Source organism: Bombus terrestris, chromosome 12, assembly GCF_910591885.1.
Source record: "Bombus terrestris chromosome 12, iyBomTerr1.2, whole genome shotgun sequence".
NCBI classification, from domain to species: domain Eukaryota; kingdom Metazoa; phylum Arthropoda; class Insecta; order Hymenoptera; family Apidae; genus Bombus; species Bombus terrestris.
Window position 1 is genome coordinate 9,477,141 of NC_063280.1, and position 17,992 is coordinate 9,495,132.

The window sequence follows — 17,992 nt, forward strand, 5'->3', positions numbered from 1 at the left end:
TCGATCGGCCACTAAATCAAACTCTTTCGTTGAGAAACGTTTCAAAAATTTCTTAGATGTGTTATAGATCTGTTGCAGGAATAACAATTTTCTTCCACGCATTTTTAACATCTTTTCTCTAATACTAGAACGCAATTACAATTCTGCTGTTTTTAATTCAATTCTCAATCTTCCAGATAAGATAATTCTTCTTATTTCCATTTTCCGACGTCGCATCGACTAAATCTCCTTCCGTGTGTCCGTCGATTTGATAAATTTCACGAGGTTTTCTCCGCCTTCTTCCGAACTAAATACTCCCTTCAGTTCCCTAGGGATCTTGAACGCGTCGCGAGGTTCGTCCAATTTTCTGCAAAAGTAGGACGCTTTTTCCGCCAAAAATTGCCTCTTGCAAAAAGTTACGTAAGTTCTTAAAATAGCTGTTTACCGGTACAGTTACAAGCAATAACCGTCCTTGTGTCGTTGTGGTCACATCGCGGACCATTGTTCCAGTTTAGCTCGAACAAACAGAGGCGAAGTCTCTTGTAGTAAAGCTTGTCAGATCGGCCAGGCGTTGTTCTTGGATCATTGAAGGAGAACCAAACGACGAATAAACATCCACGTTGAAAACGATCTCTGAATTCCCTCGGTGGATGTAAAACCGCGAACGAGTTGCGGTTGCGAAAACACAGCGTGTACTTTAAATCTTGCCACCGATCAGATATCGCACCTACTGGATTGAGCGACTTCACATTCTCCATTATTCTTTCTGCTCCTTTAAATTCTTTCTTTTTCTCTTCTTTTAAGTGGTGTTGAATTTCCACGCGTTGATCTATAAACCACAGTCACGATATTGTACGTAATATGTACAGTGGTGGTATTTGCTCTTTTCCGTTCTTTCTTTTCTTCGACGTTGCTGAAATTTTGGAAGGAGCAAAAGTAAAGGTAAATTTATATCGATTAAATTATAATATATTTTAGGATCGTTTCTTCCCTCCCTTTTCTTCCTTCTGTTCCCTTACAATTCTTCTCCACCCCCTTTCCCTTTCCGCTTCTTATCCATTCTTTGTCCTTCCAAAACAAATGAACAACAAAATGAGAGAAATTTTGACGAAAATCTCTCCGATCGAAATTTATGATTGTAATAGAGAAGTTTCCAATTCACGGCAGATATTTTTCATCAAAAACTTTGTATCAGAAGAAAATGATTCGCGAATTGGTGGCGCACAAAATTGCAATTTTGTATCGACAGAATAGATGTGATTTGCCACAGGGTTTCAAGTAAATGTACAGCTTTCTGAACTTTAACTTATTCGATACCAACGCAGTGTGCAAAGTATCCTTAAATAACTAAAGAATCAACGATCAACGTAACACGGATAATTCGTTAAAGTTTCGCTTAGTTGCAATATTTCTGTCGCTTTGGTTTCCTTCGTTGAAACTGCCTTGTAAAAAGCCACGCAACTTCTGTAACAGAAAATATTAAAAAAACGATTATTAATAATGCATTTCACAAAGCCACACAAAAGTTGAATTCAATTTCTATGCAAAGGATTCATATATATACATATATACAAATAGCGTAAAATACTACTTGTATAAAAATAACATTATTACGGAAATACAAATCGTAAGTACAGACTGCTATTAAGCAACCGTGGCTTTCCAATAATAATCGAAGAAAAATGCTTCGGTACGCGAAGCGAAAAGAAATGCGACTTGTGGCGTGAGTTGGTATAATGGCCGACGTATATTATGCACATGCAACAATGCCTGGAGCAAGCATCTTCTTTACAAAGCCACCGATCGGCTTTCCGAGTGGTACGTGTCAGGGACGCATCAAGGAATCTGCCCTTTGCATTCGTCAGATCCTGTTCCTGCGTCTCAATGTCGATGAACGGAAACCACCGGCCATTGTGACATCCTATTGATCCCGCTGCATTTACGCTTACAATTTCTACTTAATCCTTTCGACATTATATACCAGATTCAGCTTTTTGCTTTGTATAATAAGACGTGTTCACTTCGGAGTGGTTTAATGGAATAGTTCGATCCGCGAGAGAAACGAAGCCAGAGGAAAGAAGATGTAGCGATAGTCGCGTGGATTTGTCGCGAAGGGATGATGTTTTGCTTTTCTCCGCGTTTTCTATAAACGTGGATGTTAAATAGAAATATAAAGACTTGTACGGGTGAAATATAGAATGTAAATTAAAGGTAATTTGATCAAACGTATGCTACATGTAGGTGTGAAAATATGAAAGCTGAAATGGAATCTGTTTGGTGGAACACAGAGGACCATTATTAAGCAACCATAAATTAAGCAACAATTTTCACCGGCTCGATCTGATCACGAAACGCAGGATTTCCAGGTGACTGTTTATACATGTCAGATGCTTATCGGACAGCGTCCGTTAGCCACCTATTCTTACGATGAATTAAACCTACAACCTGCTCGTTTGCTCCTATAAATTTTCCACCCGTATTTTCCCTTGGCACAGCTGCCATTTCTTCCAACTTACTAATCGAATTAATCTTTCCTTCGCTGGAACACGTTATGTTACAACTTTATATCGCGACGACTACACGATATCGTTGTACATACGCGAGTCGAACATATAGAACAAAATTTTGGCGCATCGTATAACTTGAAAGGCTGAAATCACCGAACTAAGGTGCGAAGAACGAGATATGGCACGTAGAAAACGAAGCGTGTCGAGCGAGTAAAGGAAGAAAGCAGCGATACGAGGCGAGGAGTCGGCACGACGCGCGTTTCTTTAAATCGCCTCTTTAAAATATCTATCCTCGACATCGGAGGCTACATTTGCAGCAACTTGCAAACGATTCGAGTAAATATCGTTTAGAAAGACAAACAGATGTAACGGTACCGCTAAACTTCGGAAGCTATAATAAGTGACATCGACAGCTTCGACTTTCAAGCGTCTGAAACAACCCAAGCAACCGACTCGTAACCGGTTCGCTGCGAGCCAAAAGATCCTCCACTTGCTTCGTTTGACGAAAGAAGACGACGAAAGGGTGCGAGTTAAAATTAGAAGAATGTCAGCTCTGCGGAGCGATGATTTCGCGCCTTGTCCGCCCCTGGCCCGCTACATTGTGGTTTATTCTGTCGGGCAAACCGCACACACGCTCGTTTTGCCTGAGAAAGACTCGTGCTTACCCGAGAGTGTGTTCCCTCGGTTGCGCGCGCAACAAAGGGGAAAAAAGCTGGAACCGTGGTGGAAGGAAGAAGAAGAAGAAGAAGAAGAAGAAGAAGAAGCCGGCATTCGATGCGAGCTCAGAGCTAGGGAGAAGAGGAACCTGGCCGTAGGAACCTTCGCCGTAGCTGGCGAACGCCTCGATGGTCAATGAACCATGGCACACGCGACTCTCGCGCGCGCAACACGCTCGTCGTAGCGCGAACACACGCGTCCTCCGCTGCTATCTCGTCTCGTTATTACGCACGATACGACCCACTGATGGATCGATCGAATCGATGCGCGGCCGGAATAAAGGCGTGATCGCCAGACTTCTTTTTCTTCGCCTTGATTTTCCTTGACCAACCATGGGTAGACGGTTTGTGCGCCGTTTCTTCTTGTCCGCGCGTGAACCGCAAAGCATATAGGTAGAGAAAGACGAACAGGAAATGGGACCAGAAGAGCGTTTCAGAGATGGGATGGGCATCTGCCTCGTGGCGATTGCTCGCAACTTGTTTTTCTTTTACCGGCCAACCATGGGATTAGAATGTGTGAACGGCGGTAGTTGGACGAGGATGATGCCGGTGATCGAAGTTGATGATGCCGGCCGTGAATGGAGAGGATGCAGGTTCGATTCGATTTCGAGAAACGAGAAGAAACGGGAGAATCTGATTGTGAGAAAATTTGGGAAAGGGGGAAGTCCTGCAGCGGCTGTAAATTCGCGTGTCATTGTATTTGCTGTATTTGCACTTATACGCTGGTTAATTTGATCCACAAATATGTATGTATATATAGTTTTTGTTTAATGGTACTTTCGCACGACTACGAGAATTTGATGCGAATGAAACGTACAAGTGTGGCGACCACGCGCGAGACAAATTGCATCTAAGATTTTAATTACGTTTAGTCGTTATCATGCGCAGCGAGTTCTACCGAATAGATGGAATCGACGTAGCATAACGCGCAACACGGAGTCTCATGGCAATTTATACGTTCCTTTAAATAGATACTTTTACCTCGAAGGTCGAACCAGTGATTAGTCTTCTTTGAGTTTCATTCAAGCGTGGTATAAATGAAACGCGATTCCTTACGGTAATCTGTTAACTTTTTTAAACCAGTACGCTTCTAGTTTTATAATATAAACGGCGATTACTTTTCATAGTACCCAAAGCTATCAAACCAACTTATCGATTAACTTGATTAATCTAAGAATATTTATCAAATTCTGAATAACCGAGATTAAAAGAAATCTGATAAGTATCTTTATAAAAATTACTAAAGTTATTAAAATTCTCTCTGTCTCTCTACTTGTTGGTGTTTAGCAATGAAAATTGGTTCGCGACTTCTCCCTAAAGCAAAAAGGTATTACATAATTGGTCCACTTTCTCTTGCCATCTCATACGTACAATTGCCTGTTGTTAGTCATCGATAATTTCGAGGATCAAAAATATAAAATTTAACATTTGAAACATATTTTCTGACCGATACGCGTAACACGATCGATAGAATCGATAAAATCGACGAGCCTCCTGATCGACGTCATAATGTCCCAACCAGAACATCGACGATCTAACAAGCAGGAAACGAGAACTGGCTTGAAACTGTTTAGTCGATGGCACTGAAGGCCTCGTGGCGATTGTTAAGGATTTTCCAGGCGGACATGCGCGCTTCGAGGACCTCGCTTTGGCGATTAGTCTTCTTGAAGTTTCTTAATCGTTCGGCGGGGAAGCCTGCAGCGAGTCGATCAGAGATTTTGATGAAGTTCGCTGGTTGTTACGCATAACATGTCCTGATAGATGGATGGTCTTGACGGAATAAAGGTGTAATGTTCTAAGGAACATAGGAACTGACGAGCAGGTAATAGGATACTGCTCGAGACCGTTGATGACACCAGCCTGATAATAGATGCCGATGCCTTTCGAATTCATCTTCTTTCTAAAAAAATGCACGCGAATCTCGAAGAAAAATGAAACGTAATCGATGATCACGACGTCGATTAATTACGTCGACTGTTGAAAAATACTTTCTATTCCGGTCCTTGAGAAAGATACCAAATCCTATTCTACGAATCTCTTCTGTACAGCTATATTCCTGATGGAAATGATACCGAAGAGTTGCGTGAAAGAGTCTGGTTGGAAGAATCATAGATAAATGTACGAGATAATTCTACGAACGATGTCCTAATGTTCGGACGATATGGATACGCTTTCGACGGTGCAGGATAAAATTCGAGAGAAACTCTAGCAAGATTCGTTGTTACGTAGGTATTCGCGAAATTCTCTTTGCTCGCATCAACATGAACACGCTCCTCGATAATCATCGCGAACGGTACAGGAAATTCTTACGGGTTACATTCCGACACGATCTGGATGCTCTGGATGCAGTCACCATGACAATACATTATGCATGTGTTCCTCGGGGCTGCTCGACTCGTATGATACGAAAATGACAATGCTCTTACAAATTGCTCTACACAACGTCTACCAGCTTGTTGCATTCTAAACAATTTTTCGTTGGACGCTTTACAGAGAATCGTTCAAATTCCAAAGGACACGACGTTGCAGACCCACGAAATTTCTCTCTAAAAAAGAAAAAAGAAAACTATTCCGGTACTTTTGAAAAAACAGTTGTGGCAATTTAATTAATCTGAATCTACAGGAGCCGCCCAACTAGCAAAATCCACCTACTTCTCTCTCTGACGAGAAACTCGCCGATACACCCCGAACTAACGAACCCTCGATTCTCCTTGAGAGCCACCCTGACGCGAAGAGAAGACAATGCAGGAGGTAGGATCCGCGAGAGGAAAAAATAGGATGATGCATGGCGGTTCTGGCGGCGACTTCCGAGTCCTCCGGAGGTCCGTGAGCGTGCACGTACGTCCACGCGCTTCGACGAACAACGTTCTCTTCCTGCGGTTGAGCGATAGCATCGTGATGACCCTTGGAGCAGTCGCCTCGAAAGGCCACGCTTGACCCATCCTGCTCGCGTCGTTGTCCACCAGGTATATAGCTATCGACGTTGGCTTGGCCGACGAGGCGCGTCGTGATCGCGCCTTTCAGGGTCAACGAAGGCCTAGAACAGCGAAAGCAAGAAGAAGACACCGGGCCGGCCAGGGAGCACGGAGAAATCGTCTGCGAAAGGGTTCAACAGCCTGGATAAATATATAATAAATCATACGAAGCTATGGAGCCAACTGCCGGCTATTATTATCACGTAGCTCGGTGCTGTTTCTTCCGATGAAAACAGGAGGAAATTCATTTTCTTCGAGTATCGTTCGCTGTGTGCGATTGAATACGATTGTGAGATGACGTGAACGAGGAAGCCGCGCTAAGTGTACATATCCATCGGTGAACAGAGACGTTCGCGTACGCGCTGTCTTCTGTCGTAGTGATTTAGAACCTGATGCATTTAACGAACTCCTGTCCGTAGTTGGAATTAGCTGTACGGTTATTGGCGGATTCTCGTCGGTGTTTCACGGTAGCGAGCTGTCTCGCTACCATGTTTTAGCTTCGTGTTTCGTGCGAGTAGCGTTTCTATTTTTTATTTTTTCTTTCTTTTTCGTAATTGTATCTTTCCAACTCGTTTCGAATCGACTGTACGATTCAATTTGTCTAGAACAAAGAGCAACGCGTATTTGTAAATTCCGATGGCTGAAATCTGAAAATTACCAAGCGCTATTTATATTTGCCAATCGCTACGTCCGTACCTGTCGTGGCAGTATCCCTTAATCACTTAACGAGTTAATTCCAATATTTTCACGATAATAAGTACAGTTACCTGTCGATTAACGTGCCATCGTTCTCTGTGCCACTTTTACCCGCAGCCTCCTGCATTTCTCTAAATCGTTTACCGGGCAGTACACGCGAACGCATCGCGTGTAAGCCAGTCATCGGTAAATATGGTATCAGAAGGTTCAACTTTAACCCAGCAAGGGGCGAACAAGCACGAGAAACGGTCGTTGGTCGACGCGTGAGATTCATCGACGAGAAGCCCGCGGAAATTTCTTTCGCTTCTTTTCGTGGAAACGCGGAGAAAAACGTGATGGCGAGACGGCGGTGTTGCGATCATTGACGTCACTGCGTGAAACCGATACGTGGGCTGGGTGTTTCGCCGCGGGACACCAGCGGCAAATTGTCCGTGCAAAAGCAGAAAATCGAGGCCGGGAATACCGCGAGGTGTGCACGCCGCACGAGTTTCGCGCAGAGAATTTAACAACGTAGTTATAGGCCATTTCGTTTCTACATACGTACGTACATCGGAATTAGAAGCAAATTACGTATACGTAGGTTTTCTGATAAAAAATACGGACCATAGCAGGATTATTTGCGTTAATGTTTTTCTCGAAACGGTAAAGATATTTTTATTTCGCAGGGTAACCGTTAAGGTTGCGTAGTTTTTGCAGATTTTTCCTCTTTTCGCGTGGAAGAAAAAGAACGACTAGAGTTTTCTCTGCGTCGATTCGATGTACGTATGCTCAACCCTACCTAACAAGATTTTGCTTGGCTAATGAGAAAAAAAGTCACGATAGATCGCAGTTTTTCATTCTAACGAAGGTACCAAGGCTAATGACTGCTATAAATTGATTGCACGATGGCGAACCAACGGAACAATGATAAAACGAGAAGTAGTGGGAAACGGGTACGGTAACTGGCGAGTCGCGTGCTATCGCAAAGGGTCGGAAGAGAAACATTTAGCGTTTATATCAAAGTTATCGAGCGTAAATGATTAAATACACAGCGACGAAAGAGTATCTCGATAAAACGATATAATTTTCGCATCGCGCCGATGAAATTAAATTCGTTATCTCGTTTTAACGAACCAAGAGGAGAGACAACGAATCTATTCTCAGATTCGTTCGAATAAATTTTCCTTACGGAGAAAAGAAAGCCCTTGAAAGTTCCAATTTTTTCGCTCTTCCTCTTCGTCCTGTTTATTTTATAGATTTCAATCTGCTCGTTTCGGATGAAAGTAGAATTAAAGCGGAGCTACAACGTCTACCATTAAATCGAAGAAGATAGCCGCGTTTAACTTTCTCATCGACCACTAACGGTATTCATTTACGTCGTTGCCATAATATCGAGCCTCCCGTAACGCGGATTATGACACTCGATTCGACCAAATCTAATTTCAACTCGAATTCCAATCTCGATCCTTCGGTCCAAACATTACCAAATATAGAACATGCCCGAGGATTATCAAAAACGTATGGAAAGAAAGTACCTCTCGTTTTTCATACGATCTTAACAGCGGTAAATGCCTAATCTCAGCGGAAACTGCTACTAAAAATGGTTGTAAAACGCAGGATCGAAAGACTGTAAAATATAATCACGGGATCGGTGGCCTTGTTGTCGTGAGATTATTTCTTTTTTTTTCTCTTTTACAATATTCTTCGCTATAGATTTTAATGTATCGTTTAAAGATGGGCGATTCGATACGCGAATTCGCAAAATGGCATATCTTGGACGTTTATCCGAACGAGTGGCGAAGGGAACGTAGCGCGTACAGAGCTGATCTAAATTGAATAGGCATTTTGTGACGCAGCGCGCGACACTACCCACCCTGAAGGGAACCGCCCACGATAAACTTGGCCGGATCGCTCGAGCCACGCTCGAGATTTCACGTCTCCATTTAGCTGGTTTTCCCTTCTGCACGTTTACGTGTTCCTACACGCTTTAACTCCGCGATTGACATGTTTACCAGCCTGCAAATATAGTTTTATCGCGCAGAATACGGTGAAGGGAAATGACCAGGTTGTAAAGTACGTGCCGATCCTTCGAAGCTTGTAAGGAAATAACTGGACCTGTAAATCGAGTCGTTAGCTTAAAGCATTCACAGTCAACGCGATATTTTATACGCGATTTTTTCCATTCAATCGCGTTATCGAATTCTGTTTCGTCTAAAAACGAAGTTTCCATCGATACTGGTTTTCCTACGCTTTCGCGTAATTGATCGTTAAGATTCGCGTTAAGGCGAATCGATCAGTTCGTAAATTCATCGTTGTCCGTAAATTTCTGTTCGCGATACTCCTAAAAATCGACGCTCTTAAATCGCTGGCAAATGGTGATTCGCCGAACCAGTCGCGCATTATCGATACGTCGAAAACAGAGCTAAACGACCGCGAATAAATTATGCCGGGATATATCTCTGTGGAATAAATAAGAAGAAGATACGACGTATGCGTTGCACCCGAGCTTCGTCAAGCTCTCTGACCGTCGGTTCCAGCGTTTCTCGGCAAAGTAAATCAATTAATCGTCATTACCAGTGGTCGGACAGATAGCTACGAATCGGTGAGGAACACAGTTGGAACGGTGATTAACGATCTGTCGTCGTTTTGCCCGATTTCGTATCCGATACGACGAAGAGACCGCCGCGCCTGTCTATATCAACAGTAAGTAATCCTTTGCTTCTTTTTTCCCTTTTCCCGGCTCGTATCCCCTCGTCCTGTTGATCCAGTCTCACCGACAAGCGCGGACAAGCTTTGATCGATCGGTATCATCTTCGAGCCACGTTTGTACTTCGTTCGACTTCGTCAATCGATCGGCGCGTGTTTCAGCATGGAAATTCAGCGTTGCACGAGGCGTCGTGGCGCGGATACAGCAGGACGGTTGCCGCCCTGGCGAAGGCCCTTGGCACCCAACGAGCACCTCTACACGCGAGAAATCTGGCCGGATTCGCGCCGCTCCACCTCGCTTGCCAAAATGGCCACAACCAAAGCTGCCGCGAACTCCTGCTGGCCGGATGCAATCCCGACCTTCAAAACAACGTGAGTAACAGCTTCGATCTCTTCCCTTTGTTTCCTCTTCGTTGCTCTCTTCCGTACGTACCTCCTCCTTTCGGCCTTTCGAAGTTTGCCGACTTTAACGCGCCTTCAAATGCGCTTTCGTCGTGTTTCGTTTCGCCAGTATACGGAAATTAATCGGTGAGATGGTTGATTCAAAAAGGGTTCGACCGAGCGAGGGTTTACTATAGGGTAATCGAATTGAATTGAACATGAGATAGTTAGGTTTTTAGCCAGTTGAGGCTTGTTTGAAAAGCGCGTGCTTAAAACGTGTCGCGAAGAGTAAGCTACGACGAGTGTACTCGTGAGAAACAGCTAAAACCATTGGAACTCTGTTAGAACGAGTACAGCGAAACTAGCAGGTGATTTTAACAGGCTTGCGATTTTTCAGTACGGAGATACACCGTTGCATACGTCTGCCAGGTACGGACACGCCGGAGTGACGAGGATTTTGATCTCTGCGCTTTGTCGAGTATCGGATCAGAATAAAGTAAGTAACAATTTGAAACACCTGCCACGTCGTTCTAAGTTTCTCTTTTCTCGCGTAGCCTAAAGCGAGGAGGTTGTACGTGTGGTCGTACGTTCCTCCCGTACCCTTCTAGAATTTTCTTTAATTTTATAAATACCCAAAGTCGAGGTTTCGCGCAATACCCTTCTTATCCCATAGATCTCTATCTGCCCCTTGCCACTTGGATATTCCACGATCAAAGTCGATCCAAGAAACGCGAAAAAGAAAAGTCTGTGTCGAACGATCATCCTCGTATCTGCGCGCATCGATCGTGCGAGTCTCTGGTATCTGAGAGAACCATCCGCCGATAAAGCGACTAAAACACGAGTAAAAACCCCATGCCCATGGTAAAAGACGGCTTGTGCGACGACTAACGATCGTTTCTAAACGCAGAACGGCGACACGGCGCTGCACATCGCGGCGGCCATGGGACGTCGGAAGCTGACGAGGATCCTGCTGGAGGCTGGCTGCGATCGTAGCCTGCGGAACAAGCAGGGGGAGACCGCGAAGGACATCGCCAGGCGCAAGAACCTGCAAGAGATATTGGAGATAATCGGTAAAGCGCGAAGCAAGAGCAGAACGCGGAGCAAGAGTCGCGAGGAGGAGAGTACGCCGGCGACTCTGGACAAGGTCGACGGGAAGAGCAGCAGCAAGAACGAGAAGAAGCGAGAGAAGACCGGTAGTGGGACCAGCGGCAGCAGGGATAGTTGCACGAAGAAGGAGAAAAAGAAGCACAAATCGTCCGCCAAGCAGAACAAGGTGCACTTCGAGAAGGCCGTGATGGGCAGACAGTGGTCACCGTACGGTTGCCACTATTATCCCGATCCGGAAGCGTTTCCTCAGCCGCGTTTGGATTCCCTGCCACCGGATCCACTAGGCCGTGGCGAACAATACTATTTGGACCTGGCTGGAAACATCAGGAAGGGTCCGGTGGGAGTGGGATACACGTGCTACTGTGCCCCGTTCTTCAGGCACATGGAGGCCAAATTGGAGAGGGACAAGGCTGAGTTGAAGGCTCATATAGATCAGGCGCACGAGAGATTGGACTTGAAGGTGGCCAATTTGGAGAGGAGGACCAGAGGGCAAATCTCGGAATTGACGAGATGCGTGGCGGCGGAAAGGTCTAGGTGCGACGAGAGGCACATGCATCTTCAGCAACGTCTTTCCAGAGGTGGGAAGGGAAGACACAGCGAAAGACCGGCTAAAGCCACGTTCAACAACGATCAACAGTTCCCACCTGCTCGTGCCAGGTCTCTGGAGGATCTGCTGGACGACAGACCTCACGATAGAAGCTTCGAGATCCCCGGAGAGACACCGATTCATCGAGGTAGCCTCGACGATCTTGATATTCCTGCTATACCGCGACTCAGCAAGTCCATGAGGGACCTACCGTCCGGTTCTGGTGTCTCGAGGTCAACGCTGAGGGTACTCGACGTGCCTGCCAGATTGAACGAAACCTTCGACGGCGTAATCAAACAGGATCGTAGCTCGCCGCTAGGCGCCGCCTCTTCGCCGTCGATCGGATCCAGGCAACAGGTCCATCAGCAACGCGTGAGTGTGTAACCGGTGGTTCTTTTTATTAACTACGCTAAGCGTTCACGAAGGTGTTGATTAAGCTGCAAGACTCTAATGACACGTTGCGGATGGTACATGGGTGCCGTTTACGACCAGAAGATAGGATCGAACCCTCTGGTGTTTAGATTCTTTCTGAGAGTTTTAACGGCGCGATGTATGTATTACAGGCAGAGCTAATTGTTTTATCTACCTTCTTTTTTCATTGAGTCGTTCAGATTATGAACGTGGTAAGATGGGAGATAAAATGGTAATAAAGCGGATTGGTGATGTAACGTAACCGATGCCTTTATGTAACGTTTGATCGAAGGCTGCGAACAATATTGACACACGCGCGCTTATTTCCCAACCAAATGGTTTTTATCAGATTCTACGTTTCGTCTTCGTGGTATGAAACGTTTGTATTCGGTACGAAAGTACAATAGTGTGCAAATATTTTTTGTAGTCTCTGTAAGCGATATCTTCGTACTTATGCGCTTGTTTTAAACCAAGAAATTGTCAGCAGGATCTTTCATCTCGAGATCATGGCATAAATTCGTGCCAGGACGAAAGTAGCGCGACGCGAAAGAACGAGGACACGTCGAACGAATGGAAATCTTCAGGGCGACGCAGCGTGCACGAGATGATTAAGCGATTTCAACAAGTACCTGGCATGCATAACGGTTGGAGGGGCCCGCGTTCCGGAAGCAGCGAACCCACCAGTCCAGAGCACAGTCAGTGTTCTCAAAATCAAAGAGTCCAACCACAAGGTGGTGTAGGAAACAGCTGGCGTGGCGAAGGTGAAGCTACTTTACATGCACTTTGAATCGATAGCAGACACTTTAACGAATTTTTTGTAAAGTCCTTAAGAAACTAGTTAAACTCAATTTTTGTTATCTTTGTCTGTAACATTTCTATGTATGTGACCGATTTGACGAATAAATTTGTCGACAATAAGTTAGTCGACGATAGTGGTAAATCGTTTTTATGGTAATTTACCATGTTAAAATGTAGGCAATGACAGCGAGAGTAGCGAGGGAGACGAGGACGAGCAACCGGAAGCATTAAGCGGTGGAATTTCTGGAAAAGGAGTGATATCAGAGCACGTGCATTACGACAGTATCGCCAGAATGCCATATAGGTCCCGTAATGCGGTTTATAGCCCAACACCGCCTTTGCATGACGCACATAATGATTCTGGTTATAGCACTCGCATGTACGGTTCTAGCAAAGGTGCTTCACCTTCGTTATCAGGTAAAGATATATTAGCCATCGTGTGATTTTAACATATTAATACATATCCTGTTATACGTTTTTACATTTTATTTTTTACTCCATTTCTTATAATTTCTTCTGTTATTTGCTCTTTTAGGTCAATTAGAGTGCGATGTAATTCTTCCGACCACACCAAACGCATTCTCCAGTGGAGAACAACTGGCTGCACTGTTAGAACAACCGAGAAACCATGATCTTACGGTGTACGAGCGCGGTGCCGATAATTGCGTTATTAATATCGGAACAGCCAGTCTTGTTTAACATGTATCATTTCGGTCAACGTATTATTTGGAAACGAATTCTGTACTTCCAAAGACATCGATATTTCGTATAAGTTGATGATACCTACTCAGGTGTTAATATAATTTTCTTTTTTTTTTTTTTTAAAGATACGTGTAAATTTAAATTGGTTATTTTGTTGATAGATTCTTTTGTACAAAATGATTCTTGTTTCAAAGAATAGAATATTGTCGTTATGTAAATAATTTATAAACGTACTTTGAACGGTAACGTGTTGAAACTTATCGAATCTCCGTCTAGATTTATTGTCGCAAATCGAACGTATTTATTATCGCGAAAAGTTTTATCAAGTGCTGTTGAAATTATGAAAAGATGAGAAAAAATAAAGTATTAAAGAATTCTCTACTAACGGAGTAGAATAAGCATAGATAATTCTTTTTTAATCAGTATGTAACGTTCTGTTAAAAATTATTAATATCATCCTCGTAAGAGGAAAGATTACGTACCTATAAACCGCCATGTGTGTACCATAATAATAGATTGAACTATATCTATTTATTATGTAAATGCTTTTTTCTTCATTCACAATACTGTTATATCATTAAGTGAATACGTCGATTTAATTTTGTACGATTGTAATTAAAGACTACGTGTCTCGTTCAAAAATTGAATGTATTATGGAACAATAAGCGTGATTAAATAACAAATGAAATCTCCGAATATTATATTCTACATTTATTTATAACACAGACAGAAATGCATATTCTGTTATCGACGAATGATACAGAGGCGTGCCCGTTAATGTATGCGAATTAGCAGTCTCAATTTTTACAACAACGTAATCACCAATTTTTATTGGTCTCGTGTCATTTGAATATTTTCCAGTAGGTATAGTCATGGAGGGAATTACTACTCGTGTGTTACCATCGTTCCTTGCTTGAAAATTTTCATTTGACCGCTTACTGGACTAAAATTAATTATTACATATTTTACTGATATATCATCATTCTACAACATAGTTGAATTACGATAAATTGTAAAATCTTACTTGCTCTACAAGCACAAGCTGTAATTGTCCAATCTGTAATTTATTTATATTTTCCACCTCCGTTCTATATGTTGAAATCATTCTTTCGAGCCGATTTTGTTTAATACTCGGTGGTACGTCATCCTTGTAACGACGATGTGCAGTCGTTTTCTACGATTAATAATAAAAGGTTTCCATTTTTCAAATATAATATACGACATGAATTTTATAAAATGTGTATTACCTCCCGCATGCTGTAAGAGAAAAGAAAGGCTTTATTATATTTCACTAGTTCCATCAATGATAATGTATCTTGAAATTCCTCTTCCGTTTCTCCACAAAATCCGGTAATAAAATCACTAGAAAAACATATGTTCGGAATAGTTTCACGTATATTATGCACCAAATCTATATATGCTTCGCGCGTGTATCCTCTTCTCATTCTTTCCAAAACCGCGGAATTACCGCTTTGAGCAGGTAAATGAATTTGTTTACAAATATTCGGCCTTTCCGCTATCAATTGTAAAACTTCATCTGGGAAATCTTTTGGATGAGGCGATGTGAATCTGAAAATGATTTATAATGATATTCAATTACAATAGCTATTTTCAAACGCGAAAATATTTTTAGTACCTGATCCTCATTTCTGGATTGATACGAGACACTTCATCTAGTAACTCAGCGAAACGACGTCCTCCTTTTTTGTTTTTATATACTGTTTTGAAACCTTTTGCTAAATGTGTTTCCATATTATTATTAACATAGAATTCCGATTGAGATGTATCTCTATAACTATTTACATTCTGCCCAAGAAGTATCACTTCCTTTACACCTTCGTCGGATAAAGATTGAATCTCTTTCACTATGCTGTCGATTGGTCTTGATCTTTCCCTTCCTCTTGTGAATGGTACGATACAGTATGTGCACATGTTATCGCAACCACGCATTATTGTGCTAACAAAATACGAAAAAAACACATATAAAGATAGTTATAATAATTGTAAATTATACAACAATGACAAGGATAACAGATTACACATATGCACTGGTGGAACTTGGATCTAATCTCACTGGTGTAACATCTGCATATGTTTCATCAAATGACAAAACAACATTAATAGCAGTTTCATTGTCTGGTACAGACAATAGCCTTGGTAAATCCTTGTAACTGTCTGGTCCAGCTATGACATCAACAAGTTTACCCTTTTCTAATATTTTATCCTTTAATCGTTCTGCCATACATCCTATTACAATAAGATAGTATATATAATATTGTAATATTAATATATTATAAATTTATTACCCATGCATATAAAGTTATAGTTATACCTAACAAACCGATTTTCACAGGAAAACTTTTATTCTTCTTCCTTGTACTATTTAAATCAGTTAACTTGTTCCATACTTTCTGTTCTGCATTATCTCTAATAGAACATGTGATTAGTAGAATTACATTAGCTTCTATTACATTATTTACTTTTCTGTAACCATGAGATTTTAGAATAGACCAGATTACCTCTGCGTCATTTACATTCATTTGGCAGCCATAAACTTCAAAGTAAACTAAAAACAATACAATTTGATGAATACAAAAATTAATGTCATTAAACGTGAGATTTACAGTTTCTTTTAATATTACTAACTTAAAACATTTTGTCTTTATTTACCCTTTTGATCAGAGCCATCAATATTTTGTATATAAGGAATATTTGGTACGCTAATGGTTTCACTAGAAACTTCAATGTTAGATGCCAAGAAATCTTTGAGCGATGGTCCAGTTTTTGACAAATCTCTAAAGTGTTTCAAATCAGAAGATTTTCTTTCAATTTCTTTATTTCTTTCAATTTCCAATCGAGTAAAAGTCGTATACACTGTTTGACATTGTTGAAAATTATAAATTTCTACATTGTTACATGGTGCGAATTTTTTAATAAACCACTTCATTGTTAGTGCATAATTTGTTTTAGAAGCTTTAATTTGTTTTAATGAACTTAACATAACTGTACCAATCATTATTGATTTTTAATATGAGATGACACTGAACTAATAACGTAAATACTGTACATATATAACCTATTTAGAGATAGGTTATGTAATATAAAACTTTTATGGAATCTTCATGGAAAATAATTATTTTATAGTTTGTTAAGTTTTTTGAACATTAATTACAAAAGCAACATTAACTAGATACTTTTCACATCACTTTGATCTCTCTGTATTATTATAATAACTACATTTGAATCATATTGACAATAAGACATCCTAGATATGTCTGAATACCAGTGGCTTTCAACTTAAAATGTTACGCTTTTATTTAACTTATAATATTAAATTAGTCTAGTAAATTTAAGAATATAAAGGGAATATGAAATACAAAGTAATAATTTTTCATATATATATATTTTTTTATGAATTTATTATACAAATTTAATGTGTTATTTAATGATGTGCGGCTGCTTTCCTCATCTGGACAAGTATGTTTCCAAGTTCTTCACGCTTCCTCTTAGCTCTGATGTGTGTGCCCAACTATAAAATATAAGAATAGAATATAATATTCATTTGGAATATATAACACTTCAAGTGACAAAATTTATTGATATCCTTACCCTCCTCTTCAAGAATTTTAAAGCACGCTTATCCTTGGAAACTTTCAACAATTCCATAGCACGTTTCTCATATGGTGCATGTCCAGTTACCTCACGGATTAAATCTCTAACAAACTTACTGTGTTTGGTTTGTCTCTAGAATTAGAAGATCTATGAGCACATAATACTAATCTTTATAATTAGTGAATTACTTTTACTTTGTGTTGTTCTTTGTTTTATAAATTGTTTAATTATGAAATATAAACAGAAATAATATAGTACAGAAGTATCATCATAAAACAGAAATGTTTACCACTGTTGCATACTAACCCCTTTTAGTCTTGCGGGCAAAACGCATACTGTCTTTTTCCGTTCATTCTTATTCTTTGCCACGCGAATCTTAGTCGTTTTATGGCCCCTGTTAAGACCAACTGCTAATTCGTACCTCGGAGTCATCCTACAATATTAAAACGCCGTAACTTTTATAGGTTAGGTCATCAAACGTAATAATAGAACATTACTTAATAATATTATACTTATTACACTGCAATTACTTATAAAAGTACTTATTATTATACAAACGCAATTGATTTCACAAGATCATATAGATATTTTGAGATTCAATTTAACACAAACCTTCACGTCAGAAATACACTGGTAAAAAGGAGTATAATCTTGTTTTCAATGAAAGATATTTTGTGATTTTGTGCGCATGCGCTATAAAATCATCTTGTCTGATTTTCAAGTATGCGACAGAATATTTTATACTTCAAAAATTTCATATGTCTAGAAAAATTTTTAAATGTGTTAATTATACGTGTATTCAATTCAACTGCAAATACATAATAAAATTTTAAACTT

The 17,992-nt window shown here is 41.0% G+C and overlaps 3 protein-coding genes across 6 annotated transcripts in view; 1 reads left to right on the forward strand and 2 right to left on the reverse strand.

The window, feature by feature from the left end:
- LOC100644494 (ankyrin repeat domain-containing protein 6) overlaps nt 1-14,239 on the forward strand; it is a 132,712-nt gene extending 118,473 nt beyond the window's left edge. For 3 of the 4 annotated variants that reach the window (XM_020865829.2, XM_020865831.2, XM_020865830.2), the window contains 6 exons: nt 9,721-9,930; nt 10,337-10,435; nt 10,847-12,004; nt 12,528-12,804; nt 13,019-13,258; nt 13,377-14,239. In XM_020865829.2, coding sequence (XP_020721488.1) covers nt 9,721-9,930; nt 10,337-10,435; nt 10,847-12,004; nt 12,528-12,804; nt 13,019-13,258; nt 13,377-13,540 — 2,148 coding nt within the window. In that variant the 3' untranslated portion in view covers nt 13,541-14,239. The remainder of the gene's footprint in view (nt 1-9,720; nt 9,931-10,336; nt 10,436-10,846; nt 12,005-12,527; nt 12,805-13,018; nt 13,259-13,376) is intronic. The other variant, XM_048410822.1, reaches the window with a different exon arrangement.
- LOC100644615 (CDK5RAP1-like protein) lies at nt 14,234-16,843 on the reverse strand. Its single transcript, XM_003399663.4, has 7 exons — nt 16,214-16,843; nt 15,876-16,109; nt 15,583-15,790; nt 15,180-15,500; nt 14,791-15,112; nt 14,568-14,717; nt 14,234-14,486 (listed from the first exon to the last, which is right to left on the reverse strand). Exons 1-7 carry the CDS (start codon nt 16,557-16,559, stop codon nt 14,259-14,261), a joined length of 1,809 nt encoding a protein of 602 aa, XP_003399711.1. The 5' UTR covers nt 16,560-16,843; the 3' UTR covers nt 14,234-14,258.
- Nucleotides 16,844-16,927: 84 nt separating this feature from the next.
- Nucleotides 16,928-17,912, reverse strand: LOC100644187 (60S ribosomal protein L36). The gene is made up of 4 exons (XM_003399659.3): nt 17,768-17,912; nt 17,462-17,588; nt 17,153-17,287; nt 16,928-17,072 (listed from the first exon to the last, which is right to left on the reverse strand). Exons 2-4 carry the CDS (start codon nt 17,585-17,587, stop codon nt 16,986-16,988), a joined length of 348 nt encoding a protein of 115 aa, XP_003399707.1. The 5' UTR covers nt 17,588; nt 17,768-17,912; the 3' UTR covers nt 16,928-16,985.
- Nucleotides 17,913-17,992: the final 80 nt, after the last annotated feature.